The following is a 20950-nucleotide window of genomic DNA, read 5'->3' on the forward strand; positions in this document are numbered from 1 at the left end:
AGAGCCCACGAGCCCACCTACAGCGACTCCCGGTGGCCCCCAAGGTATTCAGCAGGGCTGTGTAAAAACACTACATTGTCCATGAGGCCCTGCTGGAACTCGGGGCACGATCCTGCTGTCGGGAGAGCTCCTCCTGGCAGCCTGGGGTGAGGCCCGGAGCATGAAGCCGGCAGTCCTCCACAACTGCTATATTGTAAAAAGCAGAGTGGACCAGGAGATGAAATGTTAACCAAAAACAAAACTGAGAAACAACTGTGCATCAATCTCAAAAACATAAGTTAAATCAGCGTTTCTCAACCTTTAAGTATTTGCGTCCCGAGTTTTCATAACAGTTTTAATCACGTCCCCCCTAACATTTTTTTGAAATGTAGATGCATATTATATTATACCTACTTAACTTTTATCGACATTTATCTAACTCTATTGTTCTAGTATCAGAATGTAGTTTAAGTTAATTTGTTTTGGTTTCAATAGATGTTTTTTTCATATTTTTTATTCTTCTTTTCTTTTTTCACATCTTTGCGCCCCACTATGGGGTTCTGCCCCTCAGGTTGAGAACCACTGCCTAGCAAAAAAGTCAGTAACCAGATTATCAAAAACTTGAGCACTTGCAAAATGTTTAAGAGAGGTACCCACAAACACAAGATCCTTACACGTGGCTCTGTCTTCTAAATCATCACACATGTCATGAGGTGCGATATCCAGAGCGACACCCCTTAAAAACGATTCATCATGTAGAAACAGCAAATACCGAAACAGGCTAAAATATAAGATAGTAACATAGTATACTGACTCTAAAAAAGAGACAGAAGTTTAAAAGAGATGGACCAGGGATCTGTTTCAGGAAGAGAGGTTAGATAACCCCGGAACTCAAAATGAATCCTGACTTGCTTTAGCACGATTTAGCTTCAGTGGATTAGCCGGTACCAGAACACCGGATTTTGATGAGCTTGCACAATTCCAGACAGGCGCATCCAGAATAATATGGCATGTTCATGGAATTATTTACAAGCCTTTATGATTCGAGCACTGAAAAGCACTGAGAAGCTGATCGATCATGGACAAGTCTGAGAAGCAGAGGGGGATAACTTTCATACCAGCAGAGCGAAAAGAGCTGGTGGCACTGCATGAAGATTATAGGGATATCCTCCAAAAGAGGAGGAATAGAGCAGCAGCGGCTTCCAAAGAAAAGGGAGACAGTGTGGAGGAATATCACTGAAAAAGCAAATGCGTAAACAGTTAATTGATGAAATCTGTGTAAACTCTGTATGGTAAATTATTGAATTGTGCAAAATGTGTCACTGATGATTTTGGCTTACATGAAACATTATACTGCATGCCTTGAAGTAGGCATTGTTTTCCATTTTTGCATATTTATAATAAAGTTGACACATAATAAATAAAGACCACATTGACAATTTCATCCTCATTCTGTTTTTTGCGCTCTATAAAACAGAATGACACAATTGTTTCTTTCATTCAAAATCATGGCTTTGATAAAGATGTGTGTTCTATCTGCACAGCCAATTGCATTTGGAAATCCTGTAATGCATTCATTCATTTAGCAGACACTTCTATCCAAAGAAACTTATAATGGGTGAAATATAATTGAGTAATCTTCTGTTGGGATGAATATGGCTGCAAATACTGCACAGCTAACTACTTAAATAAGTGAAAGCAAGAAGGAAAGCAGGAACTAAGCTAGTAGTGAGAAGTGCTATAGTCCATAGTAAAAACCATCAGCCACCTGAACTAAAATGTAATACACATGTGATCTTCTTGCATTATTCCATTACAGAAACCATAATGAAGCTTATACCTGTAGTTATAAATGTTCATAGATAAGGTGAACATTCAGAGGTATTCTTTCAAAAGGCAGGGGACACCACAGAAAGGATGAAGGTAGGCAGCTTGTTCCACCAGCTAGTCTATTATCGGTTACTATTGCTAAGAAATGCTGCAGTTGTTTTAAGTTCGAATGTCCTATATGTGACTCTTTGCAAGTCCTTATCAATGGTAGCTATTTCTGTTCTGGGAAGTCTGTGTGTCTATGCATGTGTGCAGAAAACCCTTCAAAGTTAGGCACACTTTTGTGACCACTTTGCTCTGGCATCTGCTATTTTGTGGTGAAAGCTGCCAGCAAAAAAATACAATAAAATAAAATGACAGACTAAACAGGTAATAGAGGACGCCACAAACAGGTCCAATTTAACTTCTGCATAATTTAAAACCCCTGCAGTGGGGTGGCGCCCTGCCCGGGGTTTGTTCCCTGCCTTGCGTCCTGTGTTGGCTGGGATTGGCTCCAACAGACCCCTGTGACTCTGTAGTTAGGATATAGCGGGTTAGAAAATGGATGGATGGATGGATGGATGGAGGGTTGGATAATGATGGATGGATAATTTAAAACCCCTATCAGAAGGGATAACTAAAAAATGTGAATTCAAGTAATGAAAAAAAAAAAAATAGAAAATTCTATGTGACTGAAATCCCCAATAAAAAAAAAGTAACAACTCCAAAATAAGAATGTTTCAAATTCATGAAATGTTTGTATATATATATATATATATATATATATATATATATATATATATATATATATATATATATATATATATATACACACAGTAATCCCTCGCTATATCGAGCTTCGACTTTCGCGGATTCACTCTATCGCGGATTTTAAATGTAAGCATATCTAAATATATATCACCGATTTTTTGCTGGTTCGTGGATTTCTGCGGACAATGGGTCTTTTAATTCATGGTACATGCTTCCTCAATTTGTTTGCCCAGTTGATTTCATACAAGGGACGCTATTGGCGGATGGCTGAGAAGCTACCCAATCAGAGCATGTATTACATATTAACTAAAACTCCTCAATGATATACGATATGCTTCCCGCGCAGTGCTTGATTGTTTGCTTTTCTACGTCTCTCTCACTCTCTCTGCCTGATGGAGGGGGTGTGAGCAGAGGGGCTGTTTGCACAGAGGTTGTTTGCTTAGAAGATACTGACGCTCCTCTACAAAATGCCGCTTTATTGCGGTGCTTCGGCATACTTAAAAGCACAAAAACACGTATTAATTTTTTGATTGTTTGCCTTTCTTAGCGAGTGCTCACTCTCTCTCTCTGACATTCTCTGCTGCTGATGCGCACACTCCTTTGAAGAGAAGATCTATTTGCATTTTTTTAATTGTGAGAAAGAACTGTCATCTCTGTCTTGTCATGGAGCACAGTTTAAACGTTTGACTAAAGGGTGTTATTTCATGTCTAGAGGGCTCTAATAATGTTAACAGTGTGGGAGAGTTTATAAGGGCTTAAAATATATAAAAATAACCATACAAACATATGGTTTCTACTTCGCGGATTTTCATCTATCGCGGGGGGTTCTGGAACGCAACCCCCGCGATCGAGGAGGGATTACTGTATGTATATATAAAACAGGCACATCCACACTCACTCCTATGGCGCCAGTTAAATCGCAGCAGTTTGCCTAACCTGTGAATCAGCACATTTTGGTGAAGTGTAATTGAAAGCAAAGCATGTGGTTATCTGAATTCAACGTGTTTAACTGATTAGGAGCTGAATTACAACAAAAAAGCCAGAGAAAGGTTTATGCAATGAGGGCAATGATGGTTATAGTGAAACAGGATTTATTTTTTTAGTAAAAATTGCTTTTGAGAAATTGTTTTCATTCAATATACATGTATAAAGATTAATGATTGTGCCCACTTTTATCTTATTAGGGATGAAGATGGCATTCAGCTTGCATTCTTGGGTACTCGAGCTGGACTTGTTCGGCACAATTTATTTGTAGGAATTGAAAAGCAGGTTGATAAGTAAGTATCTACTATATAAAAATGTGCATTCAGAAATACAGAGATGTAGTATAAAAGCCATTTAATGAATGAAATTAAAAGGGATCTTGGTAATTCAGTTGTGAATTTACAATAATAGCTTTTGCAATCCGGACACACGGGTATGGATGTGAACATCAGTGCATCATTCAGTAGACTGGTACCCATTCAGATTTGTGCCTTTTACTTATGTGATGAATTCCAGTAATCCTGAATTGAATTACGCCAAGTTATTGATGGATGAACAGTCATTTCAGATCTACCTGACCAGACCTATAAAGCTAAAGAAAGCATTAAATGCAAAAATGTAGTCTTTTGATTACGTGTGAAATTATTCTACTTATAACAAAGTCAAATGTGTTCTTTTCATTTTTTTGGTCTCTATTTGTTATGCCAAAATATATTTTGTACTTTATACCATTTAAGTTACGTAAAAGTATTTAAAATGAGCCATGTGCCGATACAGTTCTTCAGAGCTATGCCATCAGGGAACAAGTTTTGGATCCCAAAAGACCCATCAATTTGAAGGTTTCAGAAGGAACCTTTTATTTATTTAGATCTGTAACAGGCTCCATAGAGTAAATAACCATGACTAAATTATAAAAGATTTGTGAAATACCACAGGCTCATGTATTTAAAAGGACTCTAGCTGCATACAATAACAGAGGCTCACTTCAGGTTTTCTTTATCGGTTAGCATCCTACAAGGCAGCCTATCAAACATTACAGCTTTCAGTTGTTTTTTTTCTACATATTGTGAAGTTTACTAAACCACAAAGAACCAACTTCACATACAAAGAACCCTTCCCAGAAAGAAATGGGAAATAGTCCTAAGAGAAACCATGCATCCCAGTAAAGAATCTTATAATGCCGTTAAAGAACCAGTATTTTTAAGAGTGTGGTATCTCAAAACAGGTTTAGATTTTCTGTTCTCTCTTTAGTGCCTGCAGCTAAGGAAAGCAAGAAAAAAATGATTACCTTGTGCTGCTATAGCCATCTATTAATTTTCTGAAAATGCTTATACATTTTAAGGTCAACGGGAGACAGGACCTATTCCACTAGGCTTGAAACAACCCTAGATTAGATGTCAGTTTATAAAAATAATAATATAACAATAATATGCATCTTTTTTGCAGCTCCCGTGGTAAGTATTCTCAAATACATTCTATGATGGCATTTTAATGCTAATATGTGTGCACTCTACGGCTTAGGAAATACCTGGTATATGATAAGCCAGTGTGCCATTGGAAAAATTCACTCATGTAGGACGTAGATGTGAGAAAACCCACATATTCTATAGGAAAGAGTTTGCAGACCACAATGCTCAGCTGTTGTATAATAACCAGGGTAGTTCACACTGTTAATAATAACAATTATTATTAGTAATTAATTACATTTATATAGCCCTTTACTTGCTACTCAAAGCAATTTGAATAGATACAAGACAACCACTTCAACCACCAATAATGTGTAGCACCCACCTAGAGGATGTGACGGCAGCCATTATCATGCCACTACACTCACCACAGATTAGCTCTTAGGTAGTGAAGGAGTGAGAGCGTTAGCCAGTTAGAGACAGGAGATCATTACAGGAGACAGAATGGACAATTTAGCCAAGATATTGGGATACACCCTGATTTTTTTGAAAGATGCCCAGGGGTCTTTAATGACCACTGAAAGTTAAGACCTCAGTTTTAAGTCTCATCTGCAGGATGGCACCAAATTTACAGTACAGTGTCCCAGTCACTGCACTGGGGCATTGGGATCCACACAAAGACCACAGGGTAAGTGCCCCAATCACCCTTACCCCCCTTTGGTATCATTAACACCTCTTCAAGCAGCAACCACAGTTTTTTCTTAGATCGTCTCCCATCTAAGTACTGGCCGGGCCCAAAAGTGCTCAACTTCAGGTGGATGATCTGTTCTGTAGTGCAGGTGGTATGACTTCTGTTAGAGGGCAGGCAAACAATCTATGTCCCCATTTATTGTAAGAGAAGGTAGATGGTTGAGATTTTCTCCACTGTCTTTGCCTCTTTCTCCTCTTCTGTCATTGTAAGCCTATACCCACTACCTCCTGGTTCAACAGATTAATGCTATTGTTCCATGGAGGTGTTTATGTTGTCACCCATGGGCTGAGTGGGAAGATGGAGTGCGGGCTTAAGTTTTGACATGGTTTTTTTTAACTCATCCTCTTTCTGTGCCACCTCAGAAACGTTCCTCATAAAAGCAGAATGGAGGTTGCTAAACAATGTCACAGAGCAACTCTGAACTTTATTGGTTGCTCTTATTATTTTTTATTTAATTATTGCCCTGTAATACTGGTATGGGTCTAATTAGCCAAGGTTAACAGGTTAAGGAATGTACCATTAAAAATGAAAGATTATTGAAAGTGCCTGGCGCAGGAAGTGTGCCAATTAGGTGCACGTGGCCACAAAAATGGCCTTAATTCCCCATGTTAAACATGGAGCAATACTAAAACAGATTGCAGAGAACAGTGCAGCTTCAAGTGGTACTCAATTACATTTCTATTTTTATAATTCTGTGGGATACAGTCTTTACTAAAATTGTTTAGTCTCCTTGTCATTCCTTTTGTACATATCTAGAGTCATTAAATTGTTGACTGAATCTTCTTCTTCTGTTAGGGGTGGCCACAGAAGATCATCTTCTTCCATATCTTTCTGTCCTCTGCATCTTGTTCTGTTACACCCATCACCTGTATGCCCTCTCTCATTAGTTCACAGCAATGGCAACACACAAAACATTAAATACAGTATATGACCACAGAATTGCAAACAATATTAATTGTAGGGCTGGGGAAGCTACCCTAACAGGATGAGGAGAAGTTTATTGTTGGGCACATTTACACTGCCATAATGTAAAAAAAAAACCTAAAAAAACAGCAGAATGGACCAGGAGATAAAATGCGAACCAAAAACAAAACCAAACAATCATGTGGCAGAGACTAAACATAAATTAAATTAAAAGTCAAAAATCTATCTATCTAATAGATAGTCCCTGCAGTCCTAAATCACAGCAGCTACTTAAAGGACCAGGTCATCCACAGGTCCCTTTTCCACCTCAATAGATAGCATTTAATTATATATTAGATGACAAGCCTCTCTTCTGTCACCAATCAGACCTAGGTTTCTTCCTTTGCCCTTCTGTATCTTCTAAACCCCAGGGGTGTTTACCTTGCGGGATTTTCTTACCTTCCCATTGAACAATGGATCAGCCAATTCTCGTAATTGAATACTGGGCTCTGGCATCCTGGGGGAATATAGTACTTCTCTTACCAGGATGCAAATTGTTCTTATATCTGTGGGCAAAATTTCTTAGGAATCCTATCAAATTAATGGTCATTGCACCCCATGCTTTTCTAGGAATTCAAATTAAATTATATATTTTAATATGTTTTTCTTCACCATAGCAATTGAAGTGATGACATGTTTGCTGCATATTAACTGGACATACAAGTATGACTTTCAGTGTGTTCTGTGGCAGAATTTCATTGTACATATGACAGTACTACTGCTACTATTGAGGAGTGTCCTTCAACACAAGAACAGAGGTTTTTAAAAGTGAGGAATTTCCTCCAAGGGCACCTTCTGGCCCATCCAGGTCTCCTGCCTCTCTTTGTAAAACATCTTTTGATGAAATATTGTTTGATAGTTCTGCTCTAATCAGGTGCACAGATTGGAAAGGATATTTTGCAAGAATTAAATTTTATGAGAGGAGATCCTGCAGGCTAGTTATTGAACATTTTTCAGGGATAAATACTCGGAAACACAGTTAAAACAAAAGAATATGTCAAACAGATTTATCCTTACTTCTTTGTTTAATTCTCATAATCTCTTCTAACGCACGAAATGCATGAGAAGGCATGGATTTTTTTTTTCTGGAACCAAAGCACACTCTTGTGGACATACTTGTCATGGGACAAGTGCAGCTAATCTAACATAAAAGCCACGTATGTAAATTGTATAAAATTAGCAGTGATTTCCATGACGCTTCCTTTTGTGAAGCACATTCTCACACATATGGCTATAAAAGCTACAGATGGATTAATGGTACAATTAAATTAAATTTCAATTTCATGTGTAATGTCATATGTACACATTACAATGAATTCTTTCTTACATTTTTCAGAACTGTAATAATAATACAATATCAACAGGCAGACACATAAGTATACATATATGCAATATATATATATATATATATATATATATATATATATACACACAGTACAGTATATAAAATATATATTTGTAAGTTTATTATATATACAGTACAGTTTGATTTTCGCCTTGCGCCCTGTGTTGGCTGGGATTGGCTCCAGCAGACCCCCGTGACCCTGTAGCTAGGATATAGCAGGTTGGATAATGGATGGATGGATGGATATTGTGGAGGATGGCCAGGACACCTTCATAAAGGAAGGACCAGGGGAGAACACAGGCACGGGGCATTATCTCCCCCTGAGCAGTAGATGGCAGGCCCCCTGGGTTGTAGCAGTAATTTGGATTCCATGGGATACCATGGCAGCTTGACTTCAGTGCAGCTCTATTGGGTTCAGTAGGTGCTGCAGGGACTGTGAAGCCCTTCTTTGTCAGGCTTCCACCTCACCCGCAAGTGCTTCTGGACCATGTTAATGGGCCACCGGAAGTACTCCCAGATGCAACATAAAATAGGCCTGCTACCACTGCTCCAGGAGTCAAAGTTGGGAGAAAGAGGAACACATTTTACCAGAGGAGGTGTTGAGGCAAAAGCAGAAACAGGGACAGAGATAGAGAATGAACATAAAGGCATTGCTGTGTGCTGCTTTTATTATTGTGCCTGATTGTGCTTTTGTAACTGTGCTGTGCAGGTGGGAAATGATTGAAAAGTGTTTCCTACTTAAGCAAAGCCTATGTGTGTTGCTAGACTTGTGCCTTGCATATGTCTGGGTTGGGTTGGAGAGCTGATGAATCCCCTGGTGTCCACAATATACTGTATACTGCATATATACACACATATTGTAATGCTACAATATGTTATTATTATTTGCTGTTCAGTAAATGTAAAACCGATGTCCCTGAATCTACTAGTGCAAGTGCCACTGGTCCTCTACCATTTACTAGAAGTAAGGCGTAACAAAAGCAGATTTGCAGGATGGCTGAGATCTTTAATGATCCTTTTTGCCTTTCTAAGGCAGTAAAATTGTTGCATGTATCCTGAACAGAAACTAGCAGTGTGATGATAATTTGCAGTGCAGCTTTCACCATCCTCTTCAGTGCTTTAAGTTCTGGAAACAAGGTGGTACTGTAGCAGAATGTTTTGCAGTGAGTACGGGTGGACTCAGAACTGGTGACCCCTCTTGATAAGAGCCAAAATGTGTTGTGCCCATCTCAGTTCATCAGTGACAGTCACTTAAAAAATTTAAACTGCTTACGCTATCAACAGCATGCCATCCAATTTAGATAACAGTGTGGTAGTCCTTTTGCTTTATGAAGTCTCTTTATGAAGTCTATGACCAAGTCCTTGGCTTTACTGACATTAGAGATGAGTCTTTTTTTTGTGGCACCACAGTATCAGTTGTTAGGCCTTTCCTCTGTAAAACAAGTTTCATCTCTGTTGGTGATCAGGATTATACTGGTGGTATAATTAACAAATTTAAAGATGGGACAGGAGCTATGTCTGTCCACAGAGAACAAGAAGTACTCAGTCATGCTGCCAATCCGCACCTACTATGATCTGTTAGTCAGTAAGTCCAAAATCCACTTGCAATATGTAGCGCTAAGTCTTAAATTGAGGAGTTTAGGTTTGATGGTACAATAGCATTAAAAGTTGAGCTATAATATATAAACAGGCTTGAAATGAAGAATTCTGAGGCTTTGAAAATCTTTGGGGTGCCATCCTGGCCACACCCATTTAATAACCAAATAAATATTTCAAACAAAAAATCAATCCCACTGGACACACAAGCTAATAGCTCCATAAAGCTTAATGTGCTCTTCATATATCGCTTTGCTGTTGGATAAGAACTCTCCATCTCCATGATCCTCAGCAGGTCAAAAGATGACCTAGTCAGGCACCCCACTTATATTCGTTGGTTTGTGGGGTGAGGCTAAGTGGCATCTTCTTGGCGACAGGTCAACACTGTGGAGGAAACCAGGGATAACATTAGCAGCAGCGACCCCCTCTGTTCAGCTTAACTGAGCCCTCTGGAGAGTTTCTAAGCGTGCATGTGTGTCACAGGACTATGGCATAATATTTTTTTTTTATTACCCAGATGTGCCATGATGGTATGTATGAAAACTGGGGGTGACCATGACTATCTATACTGTTTGTTTAATGTGTCTCAGCAACAGTCTCTCAAAGCATCACGGTTTGAGTGAGTTTCACCAGTATGTAGTCATTCTGATGGTTCAGTTTTTCTTTCTTGGGCACAAGAATAACTGTCCTTTTAAAGCAAAGGGGGACCACAGATCCTCTCAAACATTCTCTGAAATATTAAAGTTGCGTCTGAAGATGTCAACTAATTGGCCACTACAAATTTTGAAAACACACCCTGAAATTCATTCTGGATCAGGTGCTTTGTGGACATTTGTTAAAAGTCCTCCTTATAGCATGTACAGAACCAAAGAAGGATGAATCATGTGGTGCTGCAGGTAACTGAATGGCAAGCTGCTTTTTATCAAAATCAAAGCCGGAACAAAAGGCATTAAGTTCATCAAGGATAGAAAATATAGAATTAGACTCTGTAGAATGTTAACATCTCTAGAGCCTGCCAAAGTTTGTACACATGTATACAGCTGCTATTCTTGGCCTCTAGGTTACTCCCTTACTGACATTTAGCCACTTTGATTGCTTTATTGAACTTGGATCTGCCTTTCTAATATGCTTCCATATCACCATTTCAAAATGCAATGCTGTGTGCCTTCAGTAAATTCTGGATGTCACTGATGATCCACAGTCTCTTGTTGGGAAAACTGTGGATTGTTTTTGTAGGCACACAGTCGTTCACACATTTTCTGATTAATCCTTTTAATGATGTATTCATAATTATCCAGATCTGATGAGGAGTCTTTAAATATGTCCCAGTTTACACAATAACAGCAGTCCTGCAGCTTTTCCTCTGCTTCATTAGTTTAGCACTGAACCACTTTTCTTGCTGGCTCCTCATGTTTAAGATGGCAGCAGGATTATTGACTGGTGATTTTACTGTCTGAGGTGGGGATGCAGAAGCAGGTGTAAAGTATGTTTAATGGAGATGCTGGGTATAGGAGGTCAGTTGGCACATGTTTTGCTCTCACTTGGCAGCATGTATTCCCAGTCAATTCTTGTTATCTGCGGGGGATACATTCCTGAAAAACCCCATGGAAATGAAAACCACAGATACTTAACACTAGAATCCCTGAATCTTATGAAAAAAGTCATAATCCCAGGCCAGCAACTGTGGTCATTCCTGCTCTTGTGGAAAGAATGGAGATACAAACCATCATCTCAGAGAGGAAGAGGCAAGTTTGTTATACCACATGAATGTCACTGACAGAATTTAACTGAATAATAAAAAAAAAACGCCAACTTTTACAAGTAGCCGAAATTTACACCGGGTGTTACAGACTCAAATCAAATGTTTGTTTTTATTATATTATAGCAATAATAATACGAGAAGTACCTGGACTCAAACCCGCAGCCTTTTGGTTATAAGGCAGCAGTTCTTACCTTGGCACCATCTAGGAATACATATCAACTTTCTGTCGATTGACATTTGAGCTTGGGGTTTTAACTCATTACCAGCAACATGTAAATTGAATAATTTTTTTTTTCCTTGGTTATATTCTTAAATATAAGCATCTGTGTTTAATTGATATTTGGACTAAAGTCACACATTGTACACACTTCACGACATACAACTCCAGGCACCTCACACCGGGAGAAAGAAACTTGAGCTGGGAGAACTTCAGGTGCGTCGGTGGGGGGAGATGGGATAGCAGGCTGCTTGCTGCTTGTGCTGATTGACACATTTGCAAAACAAAGACGCTGATGAAGAGGCGCAAAGGAATTTAAGGTGGCCTGGGATTACAACTTTTTTCGTAGGCTTCAGGGAATCTAGTGTTAAAGATTGATCCTATGGGAAAAATGGGGTAAGGTTCTAATGGATGCTGTTCAGTATACACCTTTCCTACCCATTACCATAACCACATAATTTCATGTACTGAAAATCGGCTAAGGTCTGCACCACACGTTTGTGCTAAGGAACACAAAGCAAAACACTTTAATTAGCACTACACTTTGCTGCCATTATTGAAATTTAATATATTTATCTGAAAACAGTATAAAACACTAAGAAGACGTAGAATATTATCAGAACATGAAGATTTGTTGGAACAACAGAAGCTGCAGGAATGAAGTCATTCCATTTATTGAAGTAGAAATTTAGGTACCCAGGCCAAAGTGGCCAAAAACAGAGGAGGGAGTGCATTGTGGATATTCCAGCTTGCATTGGATGGACAAGTGGGGCAGCAGGTGCACATGGGTCCCATCCCATGTGCCCCCTTTCCAACAGAGAGGGGAGGTGGGCTGGTCAGGAATGGAGTTTAATGGCTTACCCATACCTCTAGACCTCAGAGAGACATATGTTAATCCATTCAGTGTAGTGTGCATGCAAGGGCACCACAGACCTATCATTGCTCAGTCTCATGTGTAGCTGCTATGCGACAGGGCGAGCAAGAAGTGGTGCAAGTAGGTATTGCAAAACAGGTTATACTTTTATAACAGCAAACAAGTGAATCTGCAGGAAAATAATCTGTAGACAGCAAGTTACAATATTTAATAGGCTAAAAGTCAAATTTTGAACACTTGCTTCAATGTTTCAAAGGGTTTGTCAATCATCATAATTAACAACCCATAACATTTCTAACACCCACTTCTTCTGGTCAAATGCTGTCTTTGGCTTTACTAAACATGTCTTCTGGTACTTCTGTGGCCAGCTATCTCTGTCTTTGTTTACTCTGTCCAGAATACATTGTTCCAGGAATTGTGGTCTTTGTCTAGGTGTTCATGGGCTAACTTTAGTCTTGTCCTGATGTGTTTTTCTCAACAGGAAAAAATTCCTCCTGGCACACCTCCCAAGTAGATCTATTTTGTGTAGCCTCATTTTAATGGTAGACTCGTACATTCTGAAGTTCTGGGCTACTCAGAGACTGTTTTAGCATCTTACATTCTACTCTTGGACTGAGCTTGCAGGGATGGCTTGGCCTGGACAAGTTGGCAGTTATTTGAAATGTTACCCTCTGGTAGATGATCTTTCAGAAAGTTGAACTATTGATTTCCAGATTTTTTGGGATCTTTTTAAGTTCTTACCCAGACTCCTACTCAACTATAACCTTATTTCTGAAGAGCTCTTTTGATCTGGGTATGATGATAATCCATACTTCAACAGCAAAGGGCAAACTAAACGTCTGAATTTTAAATAAGACAAATTTCTCCAAGATCCTCTATAATGATGTTTTAATCTTTTGCACCTTATTTTAATTTTAGGTATTTTAGGTAATAATAAATGTAGGGAAGGCCTTACTTTGTCCAGATGCAAAATTTGCATTTATGCTTATTTAATTTAAACAGTTGACTAAAAAATGTGGCATAATTGTTTGTTACATCACCTTTTATCTATTGGCACTGTTTAAATTGAGATCAAACATCAATATGATCCACATATGTTAAAAATGAAAAAAACATTTAATGGGGTGCATTTACTTTTTCATTTGACTGTCCCTGGAGAGAATATAGCAGCCCCTGCTCTGAGCTATAGATTGCAGGCAGCAGAACTGCTAAGGATGATTAGCTCTAGTGTCTATATAGGGACACAGAAATGCAGACATACCTGGGACCAAAAGCAGCTCCAACATATGTCTTTAAAGCTTCAGCCTACCAGCAGCACAATCAGTCTATCGTAATATGGACAGCATGGTAGAGTGTTTGTGGGTGTGTGTGTGTGTGAGAGAGAGATGGAGGGAGGGAGGTGAACAGAAAACTTAATTGTGGCATTGGAGAGATAGGCAAGTAGGCCACCTCACCATGAAGAATAGTGACATGACCCATACTCATCACTATTCACTTTTTGTAATAAATACACTTTTATATTACAACCTCCCCGGCATCATTGTAGGTCAGAGGTACTTACAATTACAGTAGTACAGCAGACTACCAAAAAACATTGTGCTCCGTAATTCACTTTCAAAATCATGGATTTGCTGTTTTAAAATTAAACTGTCTTAGGTTAAGTTTTGCAGGCTGGTATGCAAAATTGAATTAAATAATACTAATACTACTTAAAAAGGAAAGCATTAGATCCAACCATTTATGCAAACTAGGGAACCTACACAGTGAACACCAAGGCATTGCGTTACACTCTCTTTTATATATATCCATACTCCAGACTGTGCTCGAAACCTGTCCTTTTGTCTTGTTTGCCCAGTGGGGGCTGGGCACTCTTGTAGCCTCGGAACCTCTGCAGATTTTGTTTTTTCTCCAACCCTCTGGAGGTTTTTTTTTGTTTGTTTTTCCTGTCCTCCTGGTCATCAGACCTTACTTTATTCTTTGTTACTTAGTATTACCTAATATTATTTTTATTTATTATAAACTTTTCTTCATCTTGTTAAGCACTTTAAAAGTGGGGTTTCAAGCCTTCAGTGTCTTCTGTGATTCTGGGAAATGTGAACTCACTACCAAATAAGATTGACGAACTGGCCGTGCTGGTGAAAAATGTCAGAACCTACAGAGAATGCATTTTGTTGTGTTTTTGTGAAACATGGCTAACAACTACCATCCCAGATGCTAACATGGATCTACCCAGGTTTAGCACAGTTAGAGCGGACACAGACGCAAATACCTGCAGGAAGCGGAAAGGAGGAGGAGTTGCTGTCTATGTCAATACAAGATGGTGCAACTCTGGACATGTAAATGTCAAAATCTTCACTTGCTGCAGGGACATCGAACTGTTGGCCGTAAGTCTGCGTCTCTATTGCCCAGAGAGTTTGGACACGTCATTGTTGTAATTGTTTACATCCCTCCTTGGGCAGACATAGAGATAGCGAGTGACATCATCCATTCTGCTGTTGCTAAACTACACACACAGCACCCTGAGGCACTTGTGCTAATCTCTGGAGACTTTAACCATGTGACGCTGAAGAAAACATTGCCTGCCTTCTCCCAGTATGTGGATTGTAACACCCCGGGAAATAGGACTATCGACCTACTGTATGCAAACGTTAAAGACGCCTACAGCGCCACCCTGCTGCTGGCGCTTGGGAAAGCAGATCATAACCTGGTTCTGCTTCAGCCTCACTACAAACCAAGAGTGAGGGTGCCACCTACAACCACACGCTCATTCAGGAAGTGGTCCCCTGAGGCAGAGCAGGCTCTGAGAGACTGCTTTGAAACTATGGAGTGGAATATCCCGCAGGGGTCTCATAGTGAGAACATTGAGGAGGTTGTTGATTGCACTACTGACTACATCATCTTCTGTATGGACATTGTAGTTGCAGTAAGAACAGTATGCTGCTATGCTAACAACAAGCCATGGATTACAAGTGACATCAAGGGCCTTTTGAACCAGAAGAAAAGGGCTTTTAAAGGCGGTGATCAGCATGAGCTCAAGTGCGTGCAGAAGGAACTCTGAGTCAAGCTCAGGGCGGCAAAAGAGCCTTACAGGAGAAAGCTGGAGCAGAAGTTGCAGAATAACAGCATGAAGGAAGTGTAGGATGGGATGAAGATCATCACTGGCTGCAGCTTGAAGCGGGATGCCACCATCAAGAGAGACGTGGAAAGAGCAAACCAAGTGAACAACTTCTTTAACAGGTTTGACCATCCTAACCCACTCTCACCTCAGAGCACTGCACCCTCCACCCATCCTTCTGCTGATACCAGCATAGGAAAGACATCCCCACCCACAATTACAGCAGCCCAGGTGAGCAGAAAGCTGAGGAGACTTCGTGCCAGCAAAGCAGTGGGTCCAGATGGAGTATTGCCACAACTGCTGAAGACCTGTGTGCTGGAGCTGGGGAGTCCTCTACAGCACATCTTCAACCTGAGCCTGGAACAGGGGAGAGTCCTGAGGCTTTGGAAAACATCTTGCATCACCCCAGTCCCAAAGGTATCACATCCTAGTGAGCTGAATGACTTCCGGCCTGTTGCTCTGACGTCACATGTGATGAAGACCATGGAGCGGCTGCTGCTTCACCACCTGAGGCCACAGGTCCACCATGCCCTCGACCCTCTGCAGTTCACATACCAGGAGAAGGTGGGAGCGGAGGATGCCATCATCTATTTGCTACACTGATCCCTCTCCCACTTGGACAGAGGCAGTGGTGCTATAAGAATTATGTTTCTGGACTTCTCTAGCCTTCAGCACCATCCAACTTCTGCTCCTTAGAGACAAGCTGACAGAGATGGGAGTAGACTCACACCTGGTGGCATGGATCGTGGACTGTCTTACAGATAGACCTCAGTATGTGCGTCTTGGAAACTGCAGGTCTGACATTGTGGTCAGCAACACAGGAGCGCCGCAGGAGACTGTACTTTCTCTGGTCTTGTTCAGCCTATATACATCAGACTTCCAATACAACTTGGAATCATGCCATGTGCAAAAGTTCGCTGACGACACTGCTATCGTGGACTGCATCAGGAGTGGGCAGGAGTAGTATAAGAAACTAATGAAGGACTTTGATAAATGGTGCGGCTCAAACCACTTACACCTGAACACCAGCAAAACCAAGGAGCTAGTGGTGGATTTTAGGAGGCCCAGGCCCCTCATGGACCCCATGATCATCAGAGGAGACTGTGTGCAGAGGGTACAGACCTATAAATACCTGGGAGTGGAGCTGGATGATAAATTGGACTGGACTGGCAATACTGATGCTCTGTGCAAGAGAGGACAAAGCCGACTATACTTCCTTAGAAGGCTGGCATCCTTAAACATCTGCAATAAGATGCTGCAGATGTTCTATCAGACAGCTGTGGCGAGTGCCCTCTTCTACACGGTGGTGTGTTGGGGAGGCAGCATAAAGAAGAGGGACACCTCACTCCTGGAGAACCTGGTGAGGAAGGCAGACTCTATTGTAGGCATGGAGCTGGACAGTTTGACATCCATGGCAGAGTGATGGGCGCTGAGCAGGCTCCTGTCAATCATGGAGAATCCACTACATCCACTGAACAGGATCATCTCCAGGCAGAGGAGCAGCTTCAGCGACAGACTGCTGTCACTATCCTGCTCCACTGACAGACTGAGGAGATCGTTCCTCCCCCACACCATGCAACTCTTCAATTCCCCCATGGGTTGGACTGGAGAGGAGGGGGGTACGGTGGGGGTGTTGGGGGCGAGGTAAACATTAATATTATTCAAAGTTATTATTGCCAATTTTGCCTGCATTTTTATCAATCTTTAATTTAATATTGTTTTCTATCAGTATGCTGCTGCTGGAGTATGTGAATTTCCCCTTGGGATTAATAAAATATCTATCTATCTATCTATCTATCTATCTATCTATCTATCTATCTATCTATCTATCTATCTATCTATCTATCTATCTATCTATCTATCTATCTATCTATCTGTATGTATGAAAACATGCTATTTAAACAAATGTTGTTGTTGATGTTTGCATGGGTCTGACTTGTACTATTCAAACCTCCATTATCAATGAGCTTAGGACAGAACTGCCAAAGTCTGTGGCCATTTCAGACAGAGCAGAATTTTTGACCACAGCTCCAAGCTACAGTAGAAACTGATGAAGAAGTAATACTGGTAAACAACATTTTAAGAAACATGTCTCCTGCCTGCTTAGTTCCAATTTGGCTAAGATATTCTGTAAGGGTATTAATTAGACGATTGGAGATCACTATTAGTCTGAGAGTGTGTAGGTGTATTTATTCTTCAGCACCACAATGATTCAACAATGAATGGTTCAAAAGAACTAAAACTAAAAATTAAAAAAAGTATCAATCTATCAGTTTTGAAATGACTTATCTCCAGTAATGATTTCATTGGTAACAGGTTAAGCAGTGTAAATCAGACATCCTTTGTTTGACAATTAATTCTAACCATGCTTGAACATTTCCCAGAGTTGCACGCTGGTAGCATTGGGCATACAACAGGAATCCAATCTGGATATGTCACCAATCAGGCTCAGGATACACTCTTTTACATGGCCACATGCTGTTGAGCCATAGTACTGGTAATGGGATACAGTAAAAATAAAAAGATTTTTAATTCATTACTAGGTTAGGGGTAGGAAAAGGATTGTTTCAGTTCAAAAATTTTTTAAAGGACAAAATACAAAAAGCAAAGCACAATCCAATAATACAAATAAACAGCCAACATAAACATTTCAAAGACAGTCCATGAAACACAACACTTTTCTCCCATCTGAGATTTATAAAACAAGAGAGGTTTATCTGAGATGGTTCTTCATTTCTATATATATAAAAGACAACGTCTGTCTCTCTCTATGTCTTTTCATGAGAGAACAACTTAATGGATTTAGGTTGGGTTTTTTTTTCCCATAATTTCCTTGAACATTCCGGTTGATTTTGTGACCTCTCTCATCATGCTAAGAATCATAGTTTGCTTGCAGGAAAGATATATTAGTGCTAATCCGAGACAGAGGCTGCAGGCTGAGGGGAGGGGAGGCGTGACATCAGGAGTGGGGAGTCAGTCTACCTCTGCTTGCCTCCGCTAAGCTAGCGATACCTTTTTGTTTATTGATTTTTAAAGTTTGTCCGGTTTCACTTCTATGCAGGCGGAGCTGCGGGGGATGGCTAGTATAAAATAAAACAGCAAATAAAACAAAAGGGATCAGCACAGCTTACTTTATAATTACATTAATAAACTCTTGCCAAATTCTGAACAATTCCCCACAGAAAGATTGAGATTTTATTTTAAGTTTAGATAACACAGAACATAACTTTCCCACCAACTTGTAGAAGGTGGATGGGAATCTCCCACCTCAGCAAACTTGTGCCAGTAATACAGTATAGGATATTACCACAGATTGTTTTTATAGCACTATATTATCCCATCTGGGGTTACTCCAAATATTGCTGTTAAAGCATTAAGAGTGATTTTACATTTAAGGCTATCCGAGAGCTACATAAACATATTTTCCCAAAATGGTTTGAATGTAGAACAGTTTCTGTGACCTAGCAATGTGGGTGCTTGATGACATCACCTACAAGTTAGACCTTCTCCTGGGTACATTTTAGAGAAGCTTAATTTGACTGATTAACAATTTTAGTTGAATGATGGTGTGCTTTGCATATATTGGGCTTGAATGTGTTGTAATAATGGCTTAATTCCATCCTATTTCTAATATTTTATTTGAAAGATCGCTTTTAAAGTGTTGGCTAGGATCACTAAAGGTCAGATTTCTTGAAATTTTTCAATCTAATCTAGAGATGCTATCTATATTTTCATCCAGACTAGCCAACATCAACTCAGGTATAAATATAGGTGAAAGATGAAGAAAGGATAGGTTGCAATATTTCACAATGACAACCATAGGTTAAAGAAGGCTGAAATAAGTTATTGTCAAGTATAAAGACAACACATTCAAACATTTCTGCCTTAAAATGTGCCTTGGCATTGGTTCCATATCCTTATAAATAAAATCATACTGTAGTATCATTTGTCTTTTGAATTTACATTTAAATTACATTCATTTGCTTAACAAACAGTTTTACCCAAAGTGAATTACGAAGGAGATCAACAAAATTGAGTAACACCTAGGGACTGTTTTGAACAAGTGTAGCAGGAGAGATTACAAAAGTTGATCACCTTAAGAGAAAAGCTATAAAGCAAGCATAACAAAATTATCAATTAACAATTTGACAGATATCCACAGAGCAAAAAACATTAATGCAAAATTTGACAGATATTCACAGAATAGCTAGGTTTTCAATTGCTTCTTAAAAACATTAAGGGAGTCAGCAGTTGGAGGTGAACAGTTCATTCCGTAAATTAGGAACTACATGTGAAAAGAGTCTGGACTGAGATTTGATACCACACAGAGGTGGCATCACCAGTCACTGTTCACTGGCAGACCCAAGTGGGCAAGAAGGAGCCTAGCACCTCACCAGAGCCTCCATATGTACAGGTGCTGACTCAATGATTACTCTGTAGGCAAGCATCAGGGATTTGAACTTAATGCATGTTTCTACAGGTAGTCAATGTAGCTGCTGCATTTTGGACCATGTGTAGTGTCTTAATAGCACATGTGCATCCTACTGCAAGTTGTGAGTTGCAGTAATCCACATGTGACAAGGCCAAAACCTGGGCAAGTAGTAGTGCTGCTTACTTAGTCAGATAAGGTCACATTTTGTGGATGCTACAAAGAGTGAATCTGCATGAATGACAGACATCTGGAAGGTAGTCCCATCAAAACAGTTCAGCACCCTTATGGCACCATTAAAAGCTTCATTCTTTTACTAACAACTGACTAACCAATCAATATCTTACTTTTAAAACAGCAGTTTTAATTCTTGAGAAGTGATCTTACAACCTTTATTAACCCTGTGTGCAAGAAAGCAGCACCATTCCCACACTAGGTGCTTTTTATCTATTTCAGTCACTCTAGATAAAAGACAAAGTATAGAAAATATAAAACTAACGTGACACTTATTAACTTTATAACAATACTAAATAGAAGAAAATCTAATACAAAATAAAACAGACAACAAAAACTGGATTTGAACAGTCTTAGAAAAGCTTACTAAAAATCAGAAATGTAAAGGAGTGGATGTTGTCCTTTTGATTTAGCAATTGGTGTTACTTATAGGTTATATTTTCTGACATCCAAATCAGTGGGTAACACATATCTTGATCTCTAACATTGATTCCTATGCCATTGCTCTTCTGTCATTGTCTTCTATTGTCTTTCGGACAAACTGCATGTACAGTATATTAAAATGCACACTTAGGGTTTTGTAACATGTGACATTATGTACTTTTGATTGGCTATCTTGTCCTTGAGATAAAGAATCCTGCTCAGGGCCTTCTTTTTATGCACCTCATACTTTTTTCCTTTCCCAGGTTATAAACTAACTGAAAGAGATTCTAGC

General features: G+C 39.7%; 1 protein-coding gene across 1 annotated transcript in view; it reads left to right on the forward strand.

Moving 5' to 3' along the window:
• LOC120540210 (voltage-dependent calcium channel subunit alpha-2/delta-4-like) overlaps positions 1-20950 on the forward strand; it is a 619956-nt gene that overhangs the window by 155849 nt on the left and 443157 nt on the right. Inside the window, exon 23 of the mRNA XM_039770774.1 lies at positions 3744-3836. Coding sequence (XP_039626708.1) covers positions 3744-3836 — 93 coding nt within the window. The remainder of the gene's footprint in view (positions 1-3743; positions 3837-20950) is intronic.

Source organism: Polypterus senegalus, chromosome 12 (genome assembly GCF_016835505.1).
Source record: "Polypterus senegalus isolate Bchr_013 chromosome 12, ASM1683550v1, whole genome shotgun sequence".
Lineage (NCBI taxonomy): Eukaryota > Metazoa > Chordata > Cladistia > Polypteriformes > Polypteridae > Polypterus > Polypterus senegalus.